General features: G+C 45.0%; 1 protein-coding gene across 8 annotated transcripts in view; it reads left to right on the plus strand.

The window, feature by feature from the left end:
* The window catches only part of TMEM219 (transmembrane protein 219), a 28,992-nt gene extending 8,694 nt beyond the window's left edge, over positions 1-20,298 (plus strand). For 2 of the 8 annotated variants that reach the window (XM_033101667.1, XM_033101665.1), the window contains 7 exons: positions 6,632-6,761; positions 8,841-8,919; positions 10,948-11,149; positions 11,237-11,426; positions 17,370-17,599; positions 19,002-19,171; positions 20,190-20,297. In XM_033101667.1, the coding sequence (XP_032957558.1) occupies positions 8,888-8,919; positions 10,948-11,149; positions 11,237-11,426; positions 17,370-17,599; positions 19,002-19,139 (792 nt within the window). In that variant the 5' untranslated portion in view covers positions 6,632-6,761; positions 8,841-8,887 and the 3' untranslated portion in view covers positions 19,140-19,171; positions 20,190-20,297. The other 6 variants (XM_033101666.1, XM_033101668.1, XM_033101670.1 and 3 more) reach the window with 6 other exon arrangements.
* The last annotated feature ends 25 nt before the right edge of the window (positions 20,299-20,323 follow it).

Here is a 20,323-nt window from a genome sequence, read left to right on the forward strand (position 1 = left end):
GGAATGGTTCCAGGCCTGCTTCTCCCGAGGAGAAAGTAGAAGGTCCGTGTATACCAGTTCTCAGGGTCTCCGAGAGCTTTGCGAGTTACGAGAGTGTGTGAATGGAGCCCAGCCTATGGAGGATTCTAGCATTGCCCAGTGCACGGGACCCTTTAGCCCTAGAATCACAGGAACAGAGGCCTCAATTCTGTGATCGGTGCCTTGGCCTGTGAAGATGGAGGGAACAAGAGAAGCGTTAGGCTAAGCGATGGAGTTCCTGCCTCACCAATTCCCTTCCTGCATCCTGCCGTGTCCCACATAATACGGCATTCACTCCATTCTCCCCAAAGCCCAAGCACCTCTCCTCCGATGGCCTGAGAAGATCCCCAGAACCCTTACACCCACCAAACCCGTCTTTCCCCTTTCCTCTGCTCTGTAAACCAAGGTTTCTGCCTCAGTTTCCCTGCATGACTAAACAATTTCCCTGGGACTGGAGCCATCCCTGACCCTGTGGCGTCACAGAGAAGACAGTCTCCTATGCTCAGTGTCAGGCGGGGCCTTGCTGTGGGAGAAACTGATTCCTCGGAACCCCCATTCTGAATGTAGCCACTCCAGGGAATCTCGGAGTGCACCTCGTGAACTAGATGGAACTCACTTAGCAGCCTGAGAGAAGATGCTTCGACACAGTCCAGTGGGCCCTGGCCGCACCTGTCAACGGGTTGCTCTGTGGTAAGATCAGGTTTCCATTCCAGCTCTCCAGTCGCATTCTGGTCCCTGTTCTCACTAAACCATCCTCCTGATATCCCAGGGTGCCGCTCTGGCCCAACTACTCATTTTGAAAGACGTGATCAAAAAAGATAGATGAGAGAAGAAGAGACAGAGGCAGAGGCAGGCAGACAGAGAGAGACAGCAGACAGATAGGCACACATCGAGGACAGCCTCCTAAAAAAGATCTGACATTTTTCTATCAATTAATCGATCACCTAGGTTATAATGGAGGGCTAAATCTCTTCCCCAGCCCTGCCCAATGGGCACCTTTGAGGCTTCTTTTATTATTTAAAATTTCAAATTATTGAAAAGGTAATATACATGATTGAAAAATTCAAACAGTAACAGTATAGAGTGTGAAATAAGTTGTTCCCCCACCTTGACTACCAGTATTCCAGTTCTCTCGAAAAGCAGCGGTTGCCCAGTTTCTTTTTTATCTTTCCAAAACACTCTGTGCATATATTAGCATGTGTGTATCTAATCTCCACCCTTTTGTAAAACACTAATATTAGCATACTATATATGTTTTGCGATATTATACTGTTTCCACTTGATATATCTTGCAGCTTATTCCATGTCTGTACATGTAGATGTCTCATCTTATTTAGCAGCTGCATACTATTTTATTACTATTACGATTATACTATACGTAAGTTAAGGCCCTAATGATGAAACGATTAGGTTGTCTTGTGTCCTTTTATTATAAACAATGTTGCAATGAATGTCTTTTCAATACCTCGTGGAATACATAAATGAGCAGGTTTGTCAGCTAAATTCCTAAAAGTAGAATTTCTAGGTCAAAGGTTATATTCAGCTTGATAGATATTTTCACTTTGTCCTGCAGAGAGCTCAAATCCGTCCATACTCCCAGTAACACTGTGGGTGGGCCTGTTTCCCCACAGCCTCCCCAGCAGAGTATTCCTAGACTTTTGATTTTGGTGTGGCTTCAGAGTATATTCATCAAAACGATTCACGTGTATTATGTGCCAGGCCCTGCACTGAGCACACGGAACGTAGAAATGAATCGGACAGGTCCTGACCCTCGGCCCCGTAATCTAGACATGCAAACTGCAATATTATCTGGAAAATGCAATGATGGTACAAGGTACAAAGGTAGCACAGAGACCAGAGGGGTTCCTTTCCTCTGTTTGTTCATAACGGGGGGGGGGGGGGCGGAGGGGAGAACTTTGTGATGAGCTGATATCTGAGATTAGTTCTGAGGAATTCCTTTATTTAACAAATATGTGTTAAATACCTGCTATGTGCCAGGTACTGTTGTGGTATTTAGGATACATTGGTGACAAAACAAAGATCCCCACCCTCATGAAGCTTCTAGTCTAATGAGAGGGTGTTCACTGAACAGTAGCTATAATAAATAAGTAAATTATACGGTATGTTCCAAGGTGATGAACACCACGGGAAAACAAAAAGCAGAGTAGGGCCGGGGATCAGCAGTGCCGGTGATGGAGGGGATGTGAAAAGTAATTTTAAGTAGGGTCGTCAGGTAGGCCTCCTTGAAAAGGTGGCTTTTGAGCAAAGACTTGAAGAAAGCGAGCGAGTTAGCCAAGCGGATAGCTAAGAACAAGCTTTCCAGGCACTGAGAGCAGCCAGCAGAGGTTCTAGGATGAGCGTGGGCCTGACACCTTGGCAGAGCAGCAAGGAGGCCAGTGGACCGAGGGAGGGAGAGGCTCGTGGGAGATGGAGTCAGACTGATGATGGGGGCCAGAGCTCGGAAGGCTTTATAGGCCATTGAGGCAGCTTCGGCTTTTATTCTAGGTAAAATCACACAGTTTTAAGCAGAAGAATAACATGATCTTCCTTTTCTCTTTAAAGTCGCTCTGGCTGCCATATTTAGAACAGATTGTAGTGGAGGACCAGGGTGGAAGCAGAGAGACCAGCAAGTCAGGTGTGAGATGATGACAGCTTGGACCAGTCTGGGAGGAGTGGAGGTGGTAAGAAGTGAATGGTTCTGGATATGTTTTAAAGGCAGAGCCATAGACTTGGAAGTGGCATGAGAGAGGAACAAGGAGTTCAGAATGACCTCAGGGTTTTTGGCTTGAGCTGCTGAAAAAAATGGGAGTTGCCATCAACTAAAATAAGAAACCTAAAGGTACAGGACATTTCAGGGGGAAAGCTCAAACATTCAGTTTTGGATATGTTATGTTTCTGAGACCCATTAGACATCCAAGGGGCAAAGTCAAGAAGGCAGTGAGATATATGAGTCCGGAGTTTGAGAGAGGTCAAGACCAGAAATAAAAATTCAGCACGTAAGTGATAAATAGGAATTTGTCAGGCAGAGGAGGGTGGGAGCCATCCAGGTAAAATAAATCGCCTGAGAACAGGCACAACTATTTGAAACCACAGTTTCTGTTGGGGGAACTATCGTTGTTCAGCTTTCATTGGCGGCTGAGAGCAGGGAGGCAAAATGCTGCAGACATCAGGAGGGATTCCTGACCACCCAGGGCTTCCTGGGCCAAACCAAGAAACTTGCGCTTTCCGAGGAAAGCAGTGGGAGACGAAGGACCAAACGGAGTCTTCTGAATGATCATTCTGCATCTGAGAAAAGGAGTTCTGGCCAACGGCTTGGAGATGGTTTCAACGGTCTGGGCAAGGGAAACGTGGAGGGTCTGCAGATGGGCAGTGACCGTGGAAAAGGAGAGGAAAGAATGGATTTGAGAAGCATCCGTAAGGCCGTGAAGTTTCAGTGACTGCCTGGGTCTGAGGGATCAGGAATCGGGGAAGGCAAAGGAAGGTTCTGAGGTGGGGGCGAGGGTGAGAGGACACCTGATGCTGTCAACCAAGATGGAGACCGCGGAGTGGGGAGCAGCCACTGCAGCTGGGACGCGGGCTCGCTGAGCCACCTGAATCCGCCGAGGTGGACATGACCATAGCCGGTGCACCAGGCAGTTGGATACATCACCCAGAAGGTTCGCTCCTGCGGTTGGGAATCCATTGGCATTAGTCGGAGGAGGATAGTTAAAAATGTGGGTCTGAGTGTGTTTTGGAGAAAGGAAAGGAACCGGTAGAGAAGCAGCCTTGGTTTCTCCCTTTCCCTCCATCGCTGCGTCCTGTTCGTTCTGGTATCGTCACTTCATCCACTTTTCTCCAACCCCATGTGATGACCCTGGTCTTTACCCATCTTATCTACCCCGCACTGTGGGAATTGTTTCCAGTTAATTTCCCCTTTCTCACTTTTGCCCCCTTTCAGCCTATTCACCATCTTGTAGCCAGAGTGACTGCTTTAAAAACGCATATATTATCACGTCATCCTCCCCCTTATAAATGTCCGTTAGTCACTGGACATTTGACTAATGGACATTTCTAATAAACTCCGTCCTCTTTACCTGCTTTACCAGGCCCTGGGCCTGGAGGAGCTCTCCAACCTCTCTTCACACCACCCTTCCCTCACTTGTGTTCGGTCACCCTGGCCCCCTACAAGCCAGTCCTCTCCACTCTGGATCTTTGCCCTGCTGTTCCTTCTACCTGGAATCTTCGTCCCCCAGAGTATCATGCAGAAAACGCATTGACATCCCTCAGGCATCAGCTCAAATGTCACCTCCACGAAAAAATAAATACAGATCTCTGACCTCCTGAAAGTGACCTATCTCTTATTCCCTACGTCTTTATATTCTTCATATCCATTTCAGCATGACTTGTTAATTATCTGTCTTTCTCATGACAGTGGAAGCTTTATGAAAGACGAAATATCTAACTCATCCCCATTGTAATCGCAGCCTCCAAGCACATAGAGTTGCTCTGTAAATAGTTGTTGAATGGATACAGGTGGAAAAGGAGAAAAGGATGATGGAGGAAGCCCTGAGGAGATGAGAGAGGATCTGAAGCACAGGAAAAGCATTGGCCCTGAGCTGTGAAGAGAGGCGAGGAGGAAAGTTTGCATGGGTATGCGGGGAAGTGTGCGTGTGGGGTGTGGGGGGTGTGGCAAGGGCAGGAAGTACAAGGATGTCATCAGTGATGGCCTCTTTCGGGGGGGGTCGTCTGCTGATAGTTCAGATGGACGTTTCAGAGGTTGGGTAAAGGATTGGAGGGGAAGGAGAGAGATTTGCCATGTTTCCCCGAAAATAAGACCTAGTTGGACCATCAGCTCTAATGCGTCTTTTGGAGCAAAAATTAATATAAGATCTTATTAATATAAGATTAATATAAGATATTTTAATATATTAAAATAAGACCGGATCTTATATAATATAATAATACCCCGCCTTATTTTAATATAAGACCAGGTCTTATGATATGATATAATTAATATAATATAATATAATACCAGGTCTTATATTAATGTTTGCTCCAAAGGACACGTTAGAGCTGATGGTCCGGCTAGGTCTTATTTTCGGGGAAACACGGTAGGACAGTTGCTAAGGGGAAAGGGAGAGGAAACTCATCAATATTTTGAGGTTACCACGTGCCAGGTACCGTGAGGTTATAGAGTTGAGGACGATGTGACACTGTCTTTGCTTTTCAGGACTTCACAACCCAAAGGAGATAGACTTTCTCCAAGAAAGGTTAAAATGTAGGTGCTCTGTTCTGTAATGGATTGAGTGTTGCAGAGGCATGATGGAGGTGGAGGCTCAATTCTGAGAGTAGGGGAACCATTACAGAGGCTGTGACCTTTGAGGGTGGGGTTGAAGAAAGAGAACGTGTGCATAAGGTAGAAGTAAGTACGTGTGTTCCACAAAGAGAGAACGATGGTACCCCCAAAGATGGTGGTGTGGAATGGCTAGAACGGCAACACGTTTATGTAGCTGGAGTGAAAAATGAGAGATGAAGCTAGAAAGGAGGGTTGAGGCGAGGTAGTGAAGGATCTCAGATGTATCAGGCATTGGAACATTCTCCTGAAGTCAGCAGAGCAGCAGATTCTTGAGATAGCGTTTCAAGAAGCTAACTCAGTAGGCGACGTGGATGATGGACTGAAGGGAGGAGAAATGACGCAGTGGGCAGGGTTAGGAGACGGCTGTGAAGTGCTGAGGGGCGGTCATGAGAACCTGAAGTAATGGAAGGCAGTAGGCCTGGAGAGGAGGGGAAGGATACCAGAGACAGTTCTGATGATGGGTGGAGTTCACACTGCCTCCGGCTTCTTGCTTGGGAGCCCGGGTGGACGGTGATACTGTTACCAGAAATGAAAATACAGTATGAAGAGTATATATCAAGGAAAAAGAATAAACTCAGTTTTTTAAAAAATTGTGGTAAAATACATATAACATACAATTTACCATTTAAACCACTTTAAAGAGCACCATTTAGTGACATTAAGTATATTTGGAATGTTGTGCAATCATCACCTTTATCTAGTTCCAACATATTTTCATCACCCCAAAGGAAACCACAGTTCCATTCAGCACTTCTTCCCTAGTCCCTCTTCTGTCCAGCTCCAGGCAACCACGAATCCGCTTGCTGTCTCTGGATTTGCCCATTCTGGACATTTCATATTGACGGAGTAATACAGTATGTGACCTTTTGTGTCTGGCCTCTTTCACTTAGCGTAATGTTTTTTTTGGGTTCATCCATGGCGTAGCCCGTATCAGTATTTCATTCTTTTTTAGTCCATTTTTTGTACAGTGGTAAAATATACATAACAGAATTTCCCATTTTCACCATCTTTACGTGTCCAGTTCAGTGGCATTTACATCATACATTTACATCATGCAGCGATCACACTATTATCTTTTGCCCCAGGTGGCACTGGCTTGCTCACTTAGCTTTTACTATTTTCTAGGAACGTCCTTCATGGAGCTGCTTCTCTGCCCTGACAGTGTTCTGAGGGAGGCCTCAGGCCTGCAGGGAACCCATACGGAAGTCAAAACAGGCCCCGCTCTGTTCCCTCTGGGACTATGTACCCACCCTAAGAACACAAACTGCTGTATTTCAGACCGCCCCTGTGCCACGAGGGAGACGGAGCAAGGCGTCCACGAGAACAGCACAAAGCCCTTCCCGTTTCTGTGACCTTTCTCTTGGTTAAGCATTCACCTGTAAACTTTTGACCGTCTTCCAGAGTTCTGGTACGTATGTTCAGTCTGACAGTTTTTGCTAGGTTTTTTGATACTTCTGGCAATGGAGGGGCTGCTAGCAGTCCCTCCTCTGCCCTTTTCACCCATGTCACCGTGAGCTCAGTTGGGAACAAGCAGGAGGCCTGTAGGACACCAAGTGTGGGCAGGGTGATAAACTCTTGAGGCCAGAGACCCATCAGCCATGTTCACCACTGGATCCCGGCACTTAAAACAGTCCATGGCACACACAGGACGCACAACAAATGTTTGTTGAGTGAATGGAGCTTGTCAGTAAACCTTTGAAAATAGGAAACTTAAACTTGACTTCAGTATGTGGCCTAGATATAGGGATTTTTGCATCTTCAGGGTATAGATGATAATTGAAGCCACTGATGAAGAAGAACTTGTTGTTTTCAGATTATGTTAGGAATAAATAAATACCTTTTTAGGACAAAGCAAAATTATTGCTTGCTACCACCTGCCCTCCTCAAGTTAATGACTGGCCCTGTGTGTTCTTCCAGACCATTTACTATCTATTTTTACTATATATGTATATGATTAAAATTTTATATACGAAGGCCAGACAATTACGTTCGCGAACTTTTCCACCGTGAACTTACATGATGGAAAGTTCGCGAACTTCATTGTCCATTCTTTCGTATGCACATATAATTTTTTTACTGATAGCTTTTTAATATATACGTGTAGTGGAAATCTTTCCATATCAATAAAAATCTATACATATTAATATAGCCAAGATATTTTCCTGGACACAATATACTATAGAACTTAAAAGCACAGACTGCCTTAGTTTAAATGCTTGCCCCACCACTTATCAGATGTGTAACTTTTGCAAAGTACTCTCACTTTCTTCATCTATAAAATGGAGTGGTGATAATAAATAGTATGTTTCTTGTGGCGTTTTAATTTGAGATTTAAATAAAATAATCCCTGTAAAGCCCATAGCACCATGTAAGCACATAAAACTCATGTAAAGCTTTCATTAGAAGTTGACTATTTGGAATGAGCAATCCAAAAAGGAAATTAGGAAAACAATGCCATTTACAATAATAGCATCAATAAGAATAAAATACTTAGGAATAAGTTTAACCAAGGAGGTGTATACAACTTTTACACTGAAAACTACAAAACATTGGTGAAGGAAATTAAAGAAGACCTAAATAAATAGAAAGACATCCTATGTTCATGGATTGGAAAACCTAACATTGTTAAGATGACAATACTAATCAAAGAGGTCTCCATATTCAATGCAATCTCTGTCACATCCCAATGGTATATTTTTAAGTGGAAAGGCCAATCCTCAAATTCAGGTAGAATCGCAAGGGACCCCAGAGAGCCAAAAGAATCTTGAAGAACAAAGTCGGAAGACTCATACTCCCTGATTTTAAAACTTCCTGCAAAGCCACAATAATCAAGACAGTGTGAAACTGGCATAAGGACGGACATATAGGCCAAAAGAATAGAATTAAGAACTCAGAAAGAAACCTCTGCGTCTATGGTCAACTGATTTTTCTCACACTGTCCAACTTTTTATTTTTGTATGTTTTACACAAAAAGAATGCATTAGTAGTGCAATATCATAGAAAGTTTACAAGTAAATAAATATGTACATATCAATTGTATAGGCTCAAAAGTTCTTCCTGGTAGAAGTGTCCAATCAAAAAGATTTGGACATTGCTGCTGGCAACGTTGTTCTCATAGGAGGAATTCAAGGTTGCTTGTTTTCACATTGTTAATGAACAGAGATAAATATTTCTATGTAAATTAAATGAAGCCAGTGAGAAACAAAGACAAGAAAAAACTTTCTTGGAGTGTAAAAAAAAAGTTTCTGAAAAATGATTTTTGCAAATTTTGAACACTGTCCATTGGCCACGTTTTGGTCGGTCAGTTGATTTTTGACAACGGTGTCAAGACCATTCAATGAGAAAATAACAGTCTCTTCAAAAAATGGTGTTGGGGAAACTGGATCTCCATAGGCAAAAGAATTAAGTTGGTGCCTTACCTTATACCATATACAAAAGTTAATTGAAAATGGATAGGGTAATACGATGACAACTCTGATGGCCATTCCAGAAGTTCCAAAATTGCTTTGGCTGGTGGACTAGGCGCTGGCATCGATGCATCGCTTCCCAAGGAGAGTCCTTCGAAGGTGAGCATAGTGATTGATATTCAGCAATGAGGTATGTAGCACTTTTTCTGGGATAGTTCTCGGACTTAATTGTCAGCCCTCATAAATGACATGCTCTCTGCCTTAAGGAAGCCTCAGTAGAATTGAATACTCAAATTCAGTTTCAAACAGTGTTTCTAGAACGCTGGTTGTGTGTGTAGTGAGCACTGGGCCCACGTTTTCCCACGCTCTAAGCTTCCCATCCAACCAGTGAGGTATGTCGGCTCACCCTCTTTCACAGGGGAGTAAGTCCCCAGAAAAGAACGGGGATGGCTTATACAGCGGCAGGGACAGGGTCAGGATTTGACCCAGGGTTCCTGGCTCTGTGTGTCCTGCTAATTTCAGATAAGATGAACCTCGGTGTTCTCATCTCAAACGCGGGCAGAAGGGGAATGAGATGGTACCTACCTACTGAGCAGCCTTGCAGCTTGTAAGGATCCTATGCATTTTTCAAGGAGTTGCTAAAAGCCAGGGGCCAGGTGTGAGGTGTAGACAGTAAACAGGATTAGGTTGCAGAAAACAGCGAAGCGCCTCGACCAGGACAGCTAGCATCCTAGGCTGGAGCCCCACCCGTGTCCGACCCCAAGCCGGTACCCGGAACCTGGGCGCGGCTGGGCTGTGCTATCGGCGCGGGTGGGAGCCGAGCAACAGAAAAAGGCTTGCGACGAGAATCTCGTAGAAATGTCCCCTCGGTCTCCGCGGAGGGAGAGTTCACAGTTCTAGTAACGTCTCTAGGACTAGCTCCCTCGTCTCTCTCCCTTTTCCTCACCTCCCGCGGAGTTCGTTCTTCCCCGTGGCCCCTCCATTGGCTTGCCCCTTGGTACGCCCTCACCCCGATTCGAGGCCAGGCGACCGCCCGCTTGGGCACTGCGCATGCGCATCCCCCGCCGCGGGAGTGGGGGTGGTGAGCACGGACCCCGCCCCTTCGCGGCTCCACGCGTGACGTCGCGGGGGGCGCCGGCTTCCGCCCGGCTCGGAGCGGTGAGAGCGAGCGGCGGGCGGACTCGACGCCGCTAGACCGGGAAGGATGCGGGTGTAGAGTTCCTGCAGGGGGTCCTGGGGTCGGGGGGGTGGGGAGCCCCAGGGGTACCACCGGCCGCTGACCCTCTGGCTCTGCCCTCTCCCTTCCTGCCTTTTCCCCATTTCTAGAGGTGCTGGGACGGGAGGCAGGGCAGGGACTGAGCACTTGTGACACCTGCGTTTTCCCGGAGCTCTCCTCCCCCACCCCCCTTCCAGGTGCCCTCTTCATCAGGCTGGGAAGAGGGCACCCCACCTGGAAGTAGGAGATGGCTTTCGGACCTCGGCCCTACCGTTCCTATGCTAAAAGTCCACGAGCCTCAGTACCCCCGCCCCTCAGTATTTTTGCCTTGCCTCACCTGGTTTTGAAGATCAATATGACACAGAAAACTAGAAAGGAAGTGGAGGTTTGTTGAGTTCCTGCAAGGTCAAGTTATGCAGACTGCTTTCTTGGCCACACGTAGTCCTCATCCCGCGGTGTTCTTAGAACTCCCATTTCGCAGATTGTTAAACGCACAGCGCTCGGCCGCTTTGCTTTTTCTCACATAGCCAGTGAGTGGCAGAGGATTCAGCTTGTGCAGTTGAACTCCAAAGTGGATTTTCTTTCGTCAGACACTTCCTTTGGGCTGGTGGCTGGAACTGTTCTGCAGCCAAACCCTAGCCGCAGCACAGCTGTTTCCTGACTTGCTACCCTTGAGAATTCTCGTTTTTCAGGTTCCTATTTCCATCGCAGTGTGCTCTGCTCTGCTTCCGCCTTGATTACTTCAGGAATGAAACGCAGCAAACATTTGGGTGGTGTAGGGAAATGGTACTGGGAGTCCAGAGCCTTGGATCCCCGTTCTGGCTCTGCCACTAACTGTGGCTTTGGGCAAGTCCCTTGTCTTCTTGGTATTCAAAAGCTTCTCATATTAGGAGCTTCCCTTTGAATACGATGGGTAGGTGTCTTCTGACAGGCGGCAAGCTGTTGTCCACTTCTCCCTCTCTGTCCTCCAGCAGGCTCTCCGTGGAGGCCCGGACCCCTCTACTCCCCATGGGCAGCTGCCAGGCAGGGCACAACCTGCATTTCTGTCTGACCCACCACCCCCCTCTGGTCTGTGCCGCTCTGATCCTGCTGCTTCTGGGCCTTTCTGGCCTGGGCCTTGGTGGTTTCCTGCTCACCCCCAGGACGACCCTGCGTAGCCCTGACATTCCCCAGGTAAGTGCCCTGCTGCTCGTCCTTCCCACGCAGGCCTGCTGTTGCTGCTGACCTCTCATTTCTCTCCCACCTTCCTTCTGCACACAGGACTGGGTCACCTTCTTGAGATCTTTCGGCCAGCTGACCCTGTGCCCTGTGACTGAGCCAGTCACAGGTCAGTGGCATGGGTCTCACGTCGTGGGCTTGGTGACCACCTTGAATTTCGGAGATGGTCCAGACAGCAACAAGACCCAGACATTCCAAGTCCAGGTCCAGGGTAGTCAGATGGGATTGAAAGGTGAGATCAAGGGAGACGGTGGGGTTAGACATGAAAACACTTGGGGCCAGGCCTGCCTCTGACCTCATCACCCTGGTGACTTGGGCACATCCCTGGTCCTTAGTCACGTCTGCTATAATAAGAACTAGATACTTAGAGTGAAGATGGTACCCACTGTGCAGGCTCTCTATAAGTGTTTTCTCTCTCCCCTTGCAGCTCTGAGGCCCTTTGATTCTATCCCTGGAGGTGTGAAGAGATGGGCTAGATTTGACCTAGTGGTCTTTCTCATCCATGCGGCCTTCTCACAGAGGCACCTTCTTTTTCCCTGGGGAATCTGAGAAGCATGTTCTGTTCAGCTAAACTAGTGTTTTTGGTGCCTACCACGTGCTTGGCACAGCTCTATCTGCCGTGAAGGATACAGAAAAATAAAGACATCATCCATTCCCAAAGCACTTAGAGTGTTCTGGGAAAATGATGAGTGAGAGGCAGTGGGTTCCATATATTCATTCCTGTGTGAGATTGGGCCCCAGGTTCCTTATCTAAAAAATTGAGAGATGAAGAGGGAGGGCGGACAGGTAGAATTCTCTGACTCCTGAGGTCGTTTTCAACACTATCATTCTAAGATTTCCCTGTCAATCACATATGTTTATGTGTGTGGAGGGGGGTAGGTCTCTATATCCGGGTGTACGTGTGTGATCGAAGAGCAAGAATAAAGGACTGTGTCTGATATATAACAGTTTTATTGAGATACGATTCCCATGCTGTAAAACTCACCTATTTAAAATGTGCAGCTCAATGGCTTTTCTTATATTCACGAAAGTGTGCAACTATCATCACAGTCAATTTTAGAACATTTTCATGACCAGCCAAAGAAATCCTGTACCCATTAGCAGTCACTCCCCTTTTTCTCCTAACCTCACAGCTCTAGGCAACTAATAATCTACTTCCTGTCTCTCTAGATTTGCTTATTCTGGACATGTCATGTAATATGTGGTCTTTTGTGGCTGGCTTCTTTCACTTAGCATAGTGTTTTCAAGGTTCATCTATGTTGTAGCACTTACCAGTACTTCGTTTCTTTTTATTCCTTAATAGTAGTCACTGCGTGCATATTCCACATTTTGTCCATTCATCATTTGATTGACATTGAGATTGTTTCCACGTTTTGGCTATTATAAATGATACAGTTATGAACAGTAGTATACAAGTTTCTGTGTCATCATGTGTTTTCATTTCACTTGGGTATGTAACTAGGAGTGGAATTGCTGGGTCATATGGAAACTCTATGTTTAAACTTCTGAAGAATTAACAGACTGTATTCAAAGTGGCTGTACCATTTTATATATTCCTACCAGCAGTGTAGGAGAGTGCGAATTTCTCCACGTCCTCACCAACACTTGTTATCTGTCTTTCTGATTACAGCCGTCCTAGTCAAAGTGAAGTGGCATCTCACTGTGATTCTGATTCACATTTTCCTGATGGCTTATGATATTGAGCGTTTTTTTATGTGCTTCTTGGCCATTTGGAGAAATGCATATTTGGAGAAATGTATATTCAGAGTCTTTGCCCTTTTTTTAAATGGCGTAATTTGTCTTAATTATTGAGTTGTAAGAGTTCTTTATGTTTTCTAGATACAAATCTCTTGTCTGACGTATGATTTGAAAATATTCTCTCCCATCCTCTGGGTTCTTTTTGTTGATGTCATGCTTTGAAACACATTTTAGGTGAAGTCCAGCTTATCTAATTTTTTCCCTTGTTGCTTGTGATTTTAGTATCATATCTAAGGAGACTTTGCCTAAGCCAAGGTTACTAAAATATATTTTCTTCTAAGAATTTTGTAGTTTTAGCTCTTACACTTAGGTCTGTGATCCATTTTGAGTTAATTTTTGTGTATGGTGTGAGGATGGGGTCCAACTTCATTCTTTGGCAGGTGGCTGTTCAGTTGTTCCATCACGTTTTGTTGAAAAGACTATTCTTTTCCCATTGAATGGTCTTGGTTGAATAGTCTTGGCACCCTTATTAAATATCTGCCCCATGTGGGAATTAAACCAGCGACCTCGGCATTAAGAGCCACTGGGCCATACCACATCATTTTGATCGGTGTAGCTTTGTAGTAAGTTTTGCAATCAGAAAATGCGAATCCTCCAACTTTGTTCTTTTTTTAACATTGGGCTATTCTTGATCCTTTGAATTTCCATATGAATTTTAGGATCAGCTTGTCAATTTCTGCTTCTGCAAAGAAGCCCTGAGTTTTTGTTTTTGTTTTTAATAATGGTTAGAAACAAAGTAATAACATCAACAATTATTTTATTTTGACCAAAATAAAAAATGAGCACCTACTGTGTACCAAGCATGGGGACCCCACATATCCGGAAGACATGGGCCTCAAGTTGCTGGTAGTCTAGCAAGGATACAGATGTGAACAGAAGTAAACACCTTTCAATGTGTGATGTAGAACACGAGGTATCGTGGCAATACTCAGAGGTCAGTCGGGAATGGTGAAAACAGGGTTTTCATGCCTGAACTGTGGCTTGAGGGAGGCTCAGGAGTGTTCTCTTCCAACCAGAGGGAAGAGCATATGCAGAGGTGTGCAATTGGTGATCATGATGGAATGTTTAGGAAACTCCAGGGGTTACATTGACTGGCTCAGGGGAAGGATAGTTGAATGAATGGCAGGTAGTGGCCCGAAGAGGCAGGCAGAATGCCACGGACGGTCTTGTGTGCCAAGCCAAGGTAGTCAGACTTTATACAGTACATTGGGCAAACTCAGAGATTTTAATCAGGAAAAGAGGAGTAGGATTTTGTTGTTCTTTTAAAAAGGTTGCACTCTGGTGGCTGACTGCTTGGAAGAAATATGTCCAGCTGCAGGAAGACCAGTTAGGAGGTGGTTGCGATAAAAAGATGATGAGAAAAACTGAGCTAAGACAGTGCCATGAAAGAAGGGGTCTGATCTGAGAGAGACATTAGAAGTGTGAAATTGACAGGACTTGGTGAGTGATTCCATCTGGGGAATATAAGAGAAAGGGGAGTGAGAGCTCTCTTACAGAAGTTTACCTGTACATTCCTCAGTTTTAATTGCGATGTATATAGTGGTTTGTAATGCTCTTTTTTCACTTGTGACATCATGTTTCTTGTATTACCGCAAAAAACAAAAGCATTATTTTAATGGTCTAAAGTATGATCTATGAAGTGGTTAGGCTGTCTCATTTGTCAATGCTTTCCCTATTGTTAAACATCTCTTTTGTTTCTTATTTCTTGGTATTTTCTATGAAATCACAAGAAACATTTTGGTATACTTTGTATTATTCTTTTGGATCTTTTCCTTAGGATTAGTTTCTACAAGTGGTATTATCAAGTCAAAGGACATGAACCCTTTTTTTTTTTTAAGATTTTATTGGGGAAGGGGAACAGGACTTTATTGGGGAACAGTGTGTACTTCCAGGATGTTTTTCCAAGTCAAGTTGTCCTTTCTTAGTTGTGGAGGGCGCAGCTCAGCTCCAAGTCCAGTTGCCGTTGTTAGTTGCAGGGGGCACAACCCACCATCCCCTGTGGGAGTCGAACCGGCAACCTTGTGGTTGAGAGGACTCGCTCCAACCAACTGAGCCATCTGGGAGCTCAGCGGCAGCTCAGCTCAAGGTGCCGTGTTCAATCTTAGTTGCAGGGGGCGCTGCCCACTATCCCTTGCGGGACTCGAGGAGTTGAACTGGCAACCTTGTGGTTGGGAGCCCACTGGCCCATGTGGGAATTGAACCGGCAGCCTTCGGAGTTAGGACCACGGAGCTCCAACCGCGTGAGCCACCGGGCCGCCGGACATGGACCCTTTTTTAATAGACAGATTCATTTTGTTGTGGATTCAGATCACACAGAAGTACACAAAGCAGATGTAAACGTCTTCCTCCCCCACTTGCAGAATCCACAGTTTATTGAACATCTTCGTCCCTCTCTGCACCCATTTAAAATTGCAACAGGTACAGCCAGATTTCCTTCTAGAAGGTGTCGCGTGCACATTTCCCCACATCTTCAACAACTCTTGTTACTATCATTCCTTTTCATTTTTTACAAATTTAATGGGCAAAGGAATTGCCTGATTGTTTCAATTTACTTTTTCTATTGCTAGTGGGGTTGGACATCTTCTTATAAGTTTATTGGCCGTTTTCATGTCTTCTCTGAATTTCCTGTTCATATTCTTTATTTTTCTTTTAAGCTATTGTCTTTGTTTTCTTGATTTTTAGAAGATCTTTATACATTCTGGAGAGTAAACCTCTTTGCCAATTAAGTCTGTTACAGGTATTTTCAACCAGTCTGTTACTTGTTTTTTTTTAACTTACCTTTCATTGTATATAGAAGTCCTTCATTTGTTATGAGGTTAAGTTTGTTTTTCTTGTCCTTTGCTCAAGCTTTTAGATTTTGTGTCTTTAACGAAGGCCTTCCCCACTTTAAAATTAGAAAATATTCTTCTATATTTTCTTTAAATACTTGCTTAGGTTTTCATTTTGTTTTAGTTGGTTTGTATGGCTCTTTAATACATCTGGACCTTATTTTATAGTGTGAGATAAGAGTCTAACGTTGTTTTCCCAAGTGGAAGTTGTCCCAAGGCCATGGACTGAATAGGCCATCCTTTTCCCACTAATTTGAAATGGGGTATGAACCTTTTCATCGATTTTTGGTACCTAGTAGAAACTGCTTTCTTAAAAAAGGACGAACTACCGTATTTTGCCCTGTATAATGCATACTTTTTGGCCCAAATTTGTGAGGGGAAAATAAGGATGTGCATTATACATGGGTAGTATTAATTCTGTATCTATATAAAATTTTAATTCTTTTATTTATGTTTATGAGTGAAAAGTGTAACCTTAGAAATCAATAATGATATCCGTAGGCAAAATAATACCCTGGAATAGAATAATCGGTTTTGTTGAACTTTCGACAAACTTTCAATGATAAGGAGTTCTTGGCCCTCTATGATGTGTAACTATGGTAAATTTTTATTGGTACATAAAACTTCTTGTACCTTGTATCTATTCTTGTGTTTTGTAATTATTTGTTACATAAAATTTCTTGTACCATAATATGTTAAAAAAAATAAATGCTGAAATTCATTTGTAATACAAAAAACAAGAACTTGAACGTGAACAAATAGAAATTTGAATTAAAAAATTAGATTTTTTTTCCCTGAAAGTTTTAGCCAAAAATGTGTGGGGCTGGTCCAGTGGCTCAGGTGGTTGGATCTCCGTGCTCCTAATGCCTAGAGGTCGCTGGTTCGATTCCCACATGGGCCAGTGAGCTGCGCCCTCTACAGCTAAGATTGTGAACAACAGCTCTCCCTGGAGCTGGGCTGCTGTGAGCAGCTGGAGGTTGGCGTGGGCTGCTGTGGGCTGCTGTGAGCGGCCATGAGCAGCCGGTGGCCAGAGTGAGTGGCCAGCAGCCGGCGAGAGCTGCCGTGAGCTGCTGTGAGCGGCCGAACGACAACTGGAGACTGAATGCCTCAGCTGGGGGTGGAGCGCAAGGCTCATAACACCAGCCTGGGCCAGGGAGCTGTGTCCTATACAACTAGACTGAGAAACAACTGCTTGAACCGGAGTGGGGGGGGAGGCGGAAGAAAGAGGGGGTAACGTGAGTGCGCATTATACACTGGAGCTCATTGTACACGGCAAAATCCGGTGGTTTATACAAACTGCCTCGGCAGTGTGTATCTACCCCAGTTTCACTGCGCCTTGCGAATGAATATTGGTAAGTTTGTCTTATTGATTGTAAGCTAATTTAAATTGATGTTTGTTTATATCAGTACACAGTTATTTTCATTTCTCAATGATGTAAATGATGGTACATAGAGTACTTCACTGAGGAGAATCAGTGCAAAAACAGCTGGTACTGTAGGAAGCCTTTGAAATGAATAGAAGTCTGAAGACAGATGGCTCCCGCCCAACCTTTCATTCTCGTCCATCTCCTCTCCTGTGCCTCTCATAGGGTCTTCTGCAGAAAAGGTGGTCCTCGTTACAGCCCAGGTGACCGCAGAAAAGACCCCCAAAACCTGCCTGTATTTCAGTGCCGATGCAGACCTCCTGCCCTCCAGCCAGCCACCCATCTCCTGCTCTGAGGAGGGAGCTGGAAATGTCACCCTGAGCCGTAGGATGGCCGAGGAGTGTGTCAGCGTCTGGAGCCAGGAAGGCCTTGTGCTCACCAAGCTGCTCACCTCGGTAAGAGCCTCAGGTTACCATGGTTTCATAGACGGCCATGCTGCGTACTGTGTCTCCAAGGCGATTTTACTTAGTAGCTAAAATGCAGGCTTTATAGTCCTGACTAGGAGGCTGTGTGATCTTGAACAAGCACCTGAGTCTCTGAGCCTCAGTTTCCTCATCTGTAAAATGGAAAACATGATACTATCTCCTAATTCCAACAGATGAATGAGAATGAATGGAAAGTGCCTAGGGTGATGCCTGGTACATCATAGAGATTTGGTAAATGACAGCTATTACTATTAACTGTTTTCTTTAAATGCAATAAAAAGTGATCTCTACCTCACAGGAATTTAGAAGCTGGACTAAGGCAGGTTAGGCTAATTGCTGTCACAGAGATGTGAGCAGAGTGTTATCCAAGCACAGTGAGGAGCAATGAATTCTAACTTGAACATTTATGGAGACTGTTTTGCAGCCATTGTGGCCCTTAAGAAAGGGAATTATGTGTAGTAGTTTATAGTGTACAAAGTGCTTTCAGAGTCATTATCTCATTTGATCTTAAAATAACCTTTGGAGGTAAGTTATTTATCCCATTTTACAGACGAGGAAACAAGTTGAGAGAGAGGGAGTGAATTGTGCAAGGCCACTGGTTAAGTGGCATTTCAGGATTTCAACCTGGGCTTTCCACCTCTGAGTCCCAGGCTTGTTCCGCCCTGTCAGGATGATCCCTGAAGAATGAGGAACATTTGGGCAGTGAATGCAGTAGAGGGGGTTCAAGAAAGGAAATAACATTCCAGGCAGAGTGGGCAGCATGAGCAGAGGCTTAGAGGTTGAAAAGTGTTCAGCCTTTGGGGACACTCCGTGACGAGGGGCTTAGGAATGGCTTAAAGGAAGAGGCAGGAAAGATGCAGGAATATCTGATCGGGGGGCCCTGCGATGCCGGGCTAAGACCATACGACTTGACACTGCAGGCCCAGGGGCCACTGGTGCTGGGTGGAAGATACTGGCCTCGTGGGGGAAAGAGACTGGTGAGGACGCTGCTGCATACTCTTCCCGTACATTTGCCAAGAGACTGAGAAGGAGCATCACCTGGGAGCTTGGAATCAGAGAGGATGTTGGTTTCCAGACGTGGCCCTGCTTGCACATCTTTAAAACAAGGATAATAGTGAACTCTCGTAGAGTCATTATTAGGGGGTTTAGTGTGATGGCTGGGCCAGAAAGCAGTGTGTAGACCATCGAGACGGCGGATTTGTATAGAAATAACATTTCCCCTTTAGTTGCTCCCTGGATGTGGAGAGCCCTCTCCCCCCATGAAGGCTTCTCTCTATCGCCTTGGGCTGGGATGAGATGTCTTCCTAAGGGAAGATTCTGCATTCTCCCTGTCTCATTTATTTCTCCTTTCCTTCCTGTGCCCACCCCCTAGGAGGAGCTGGCTCTGTGTGGCTCCAGGCTGCTGGTTTTAGGCTTCTTCCTGCTTCTTATTTGTGGCCTTCTCTGCTTTCTCTCTGCTGTTTGCTTCCATCCACGCCGGGAGTCCCACTGGTCTAGAACCCGGCTTTGAGGGCACTGGCCTTCATCCTCTCTTGTTCTCAGGTAAGGTTCTTTGCCCCAGTCCTGAAGGAATGGCGGTTTGGGTGGGGGTGGCAATTGTAACTGAGACAGAATCATTCCTAAACAATATGGTTTGGTTTTGCTTATTTTTTGTAACTTTATATAGATGGAATCATACATGTTCTTTTGTGACCGACTTCTTTCGGTTGACATTCTGATTTTAAGATTCATTCACAGCTCTAGTTCACATCCAAAGAAGATTTTTGGTAATAGTGGTGAATTAAGAGGGTTCAAAATTGATGATGTGTCCTGAATATGAATCATGTGTGTCTTGCTTTTGTCCTGAAATTCTGATACTCAGTTTTAAGACACAAATTTTATAAAATTCATTTTGAACAGCTCAAAAGAATTGATTGATGATGCCCATTTGCTGGGCATATGCTGTGTGCCCAAGCCCTTTCCATGTACTTTCTCTTTTCCATTAGCCATTATTGCCTTTAGAAAAAGTTGATTCTGCTATCAGGATCTTTGGAGCCTCATAAAAGTAGCAGTAGGTGGGGGATGTAGTGGCTAAGTAGTTTCTGTGTCAGCTCATTAAGGAAAAAATATTTTTGTAAAAAATTCCGAGTCAGGAGGATCTCATTCAATATGTGCACCCAGCTCTCAAATTGTTTTCAGCTTCCACTGTGCCCTAGAAAATAATTGTGGAAGTGGAAACATAACTGTGGAAGTTTCGGCCCAGGGAAGGGCCAGAGGAACTAGACGTTCAAGATCAACTTTGCTCATTTTGCTTAGGGCTAGGCCGGACTGCTCCAACCAACTTCTTGAGACAGGAAATGGTGGGACCCACTCAGCCTTTCTTAGATCTGAGATCTGAGCAGGCTGGGAAGGAATATTTTTTGGCCTCAGGCAAATCCTGGAGTCCTAAGGCCATCCCAATTGGAATGAGTATCTGTACCTACCTCTAGTTGTCATTTCCTCTATTTCTGCAGCCATCCCAGAGCTTCCCCCAAGGACCATTTGACCTGCCCTGTATTTTTTTTATTTTTTTTTTCTCCAGGTATGAATCAACTTCTTGGGCCTTAGTTCTGAGTTGGAAGAGATGTGACAAAAAGTGGAGAGCTGGAATGTGGGGTGCGGGGGGAAATAAAAGGCTGTTTCGCCCAGTGTTGCCCAGGGTGTTTATTGGGGATT

The sequence above is a fragment of the Rhinolophus ferrumequinum genome, assembly GCF_004115265.2.
Source record: "Rhinolophus ferrumequinum isolate MPI-CBG mRhiFer1 chromosome 15 unlocalized genomic scaffold, mRhiFer1_v1.p scaffold_54_arrow_ctg1_1, whole genome shotgun sequence".
Lineage (NCBI taxonomy): Eukaryota > Metazoa > Chordata > Mammalia > Chiroptera > Rhinolophidae > Rhinolophus > Rhinolophus ferrumequinum.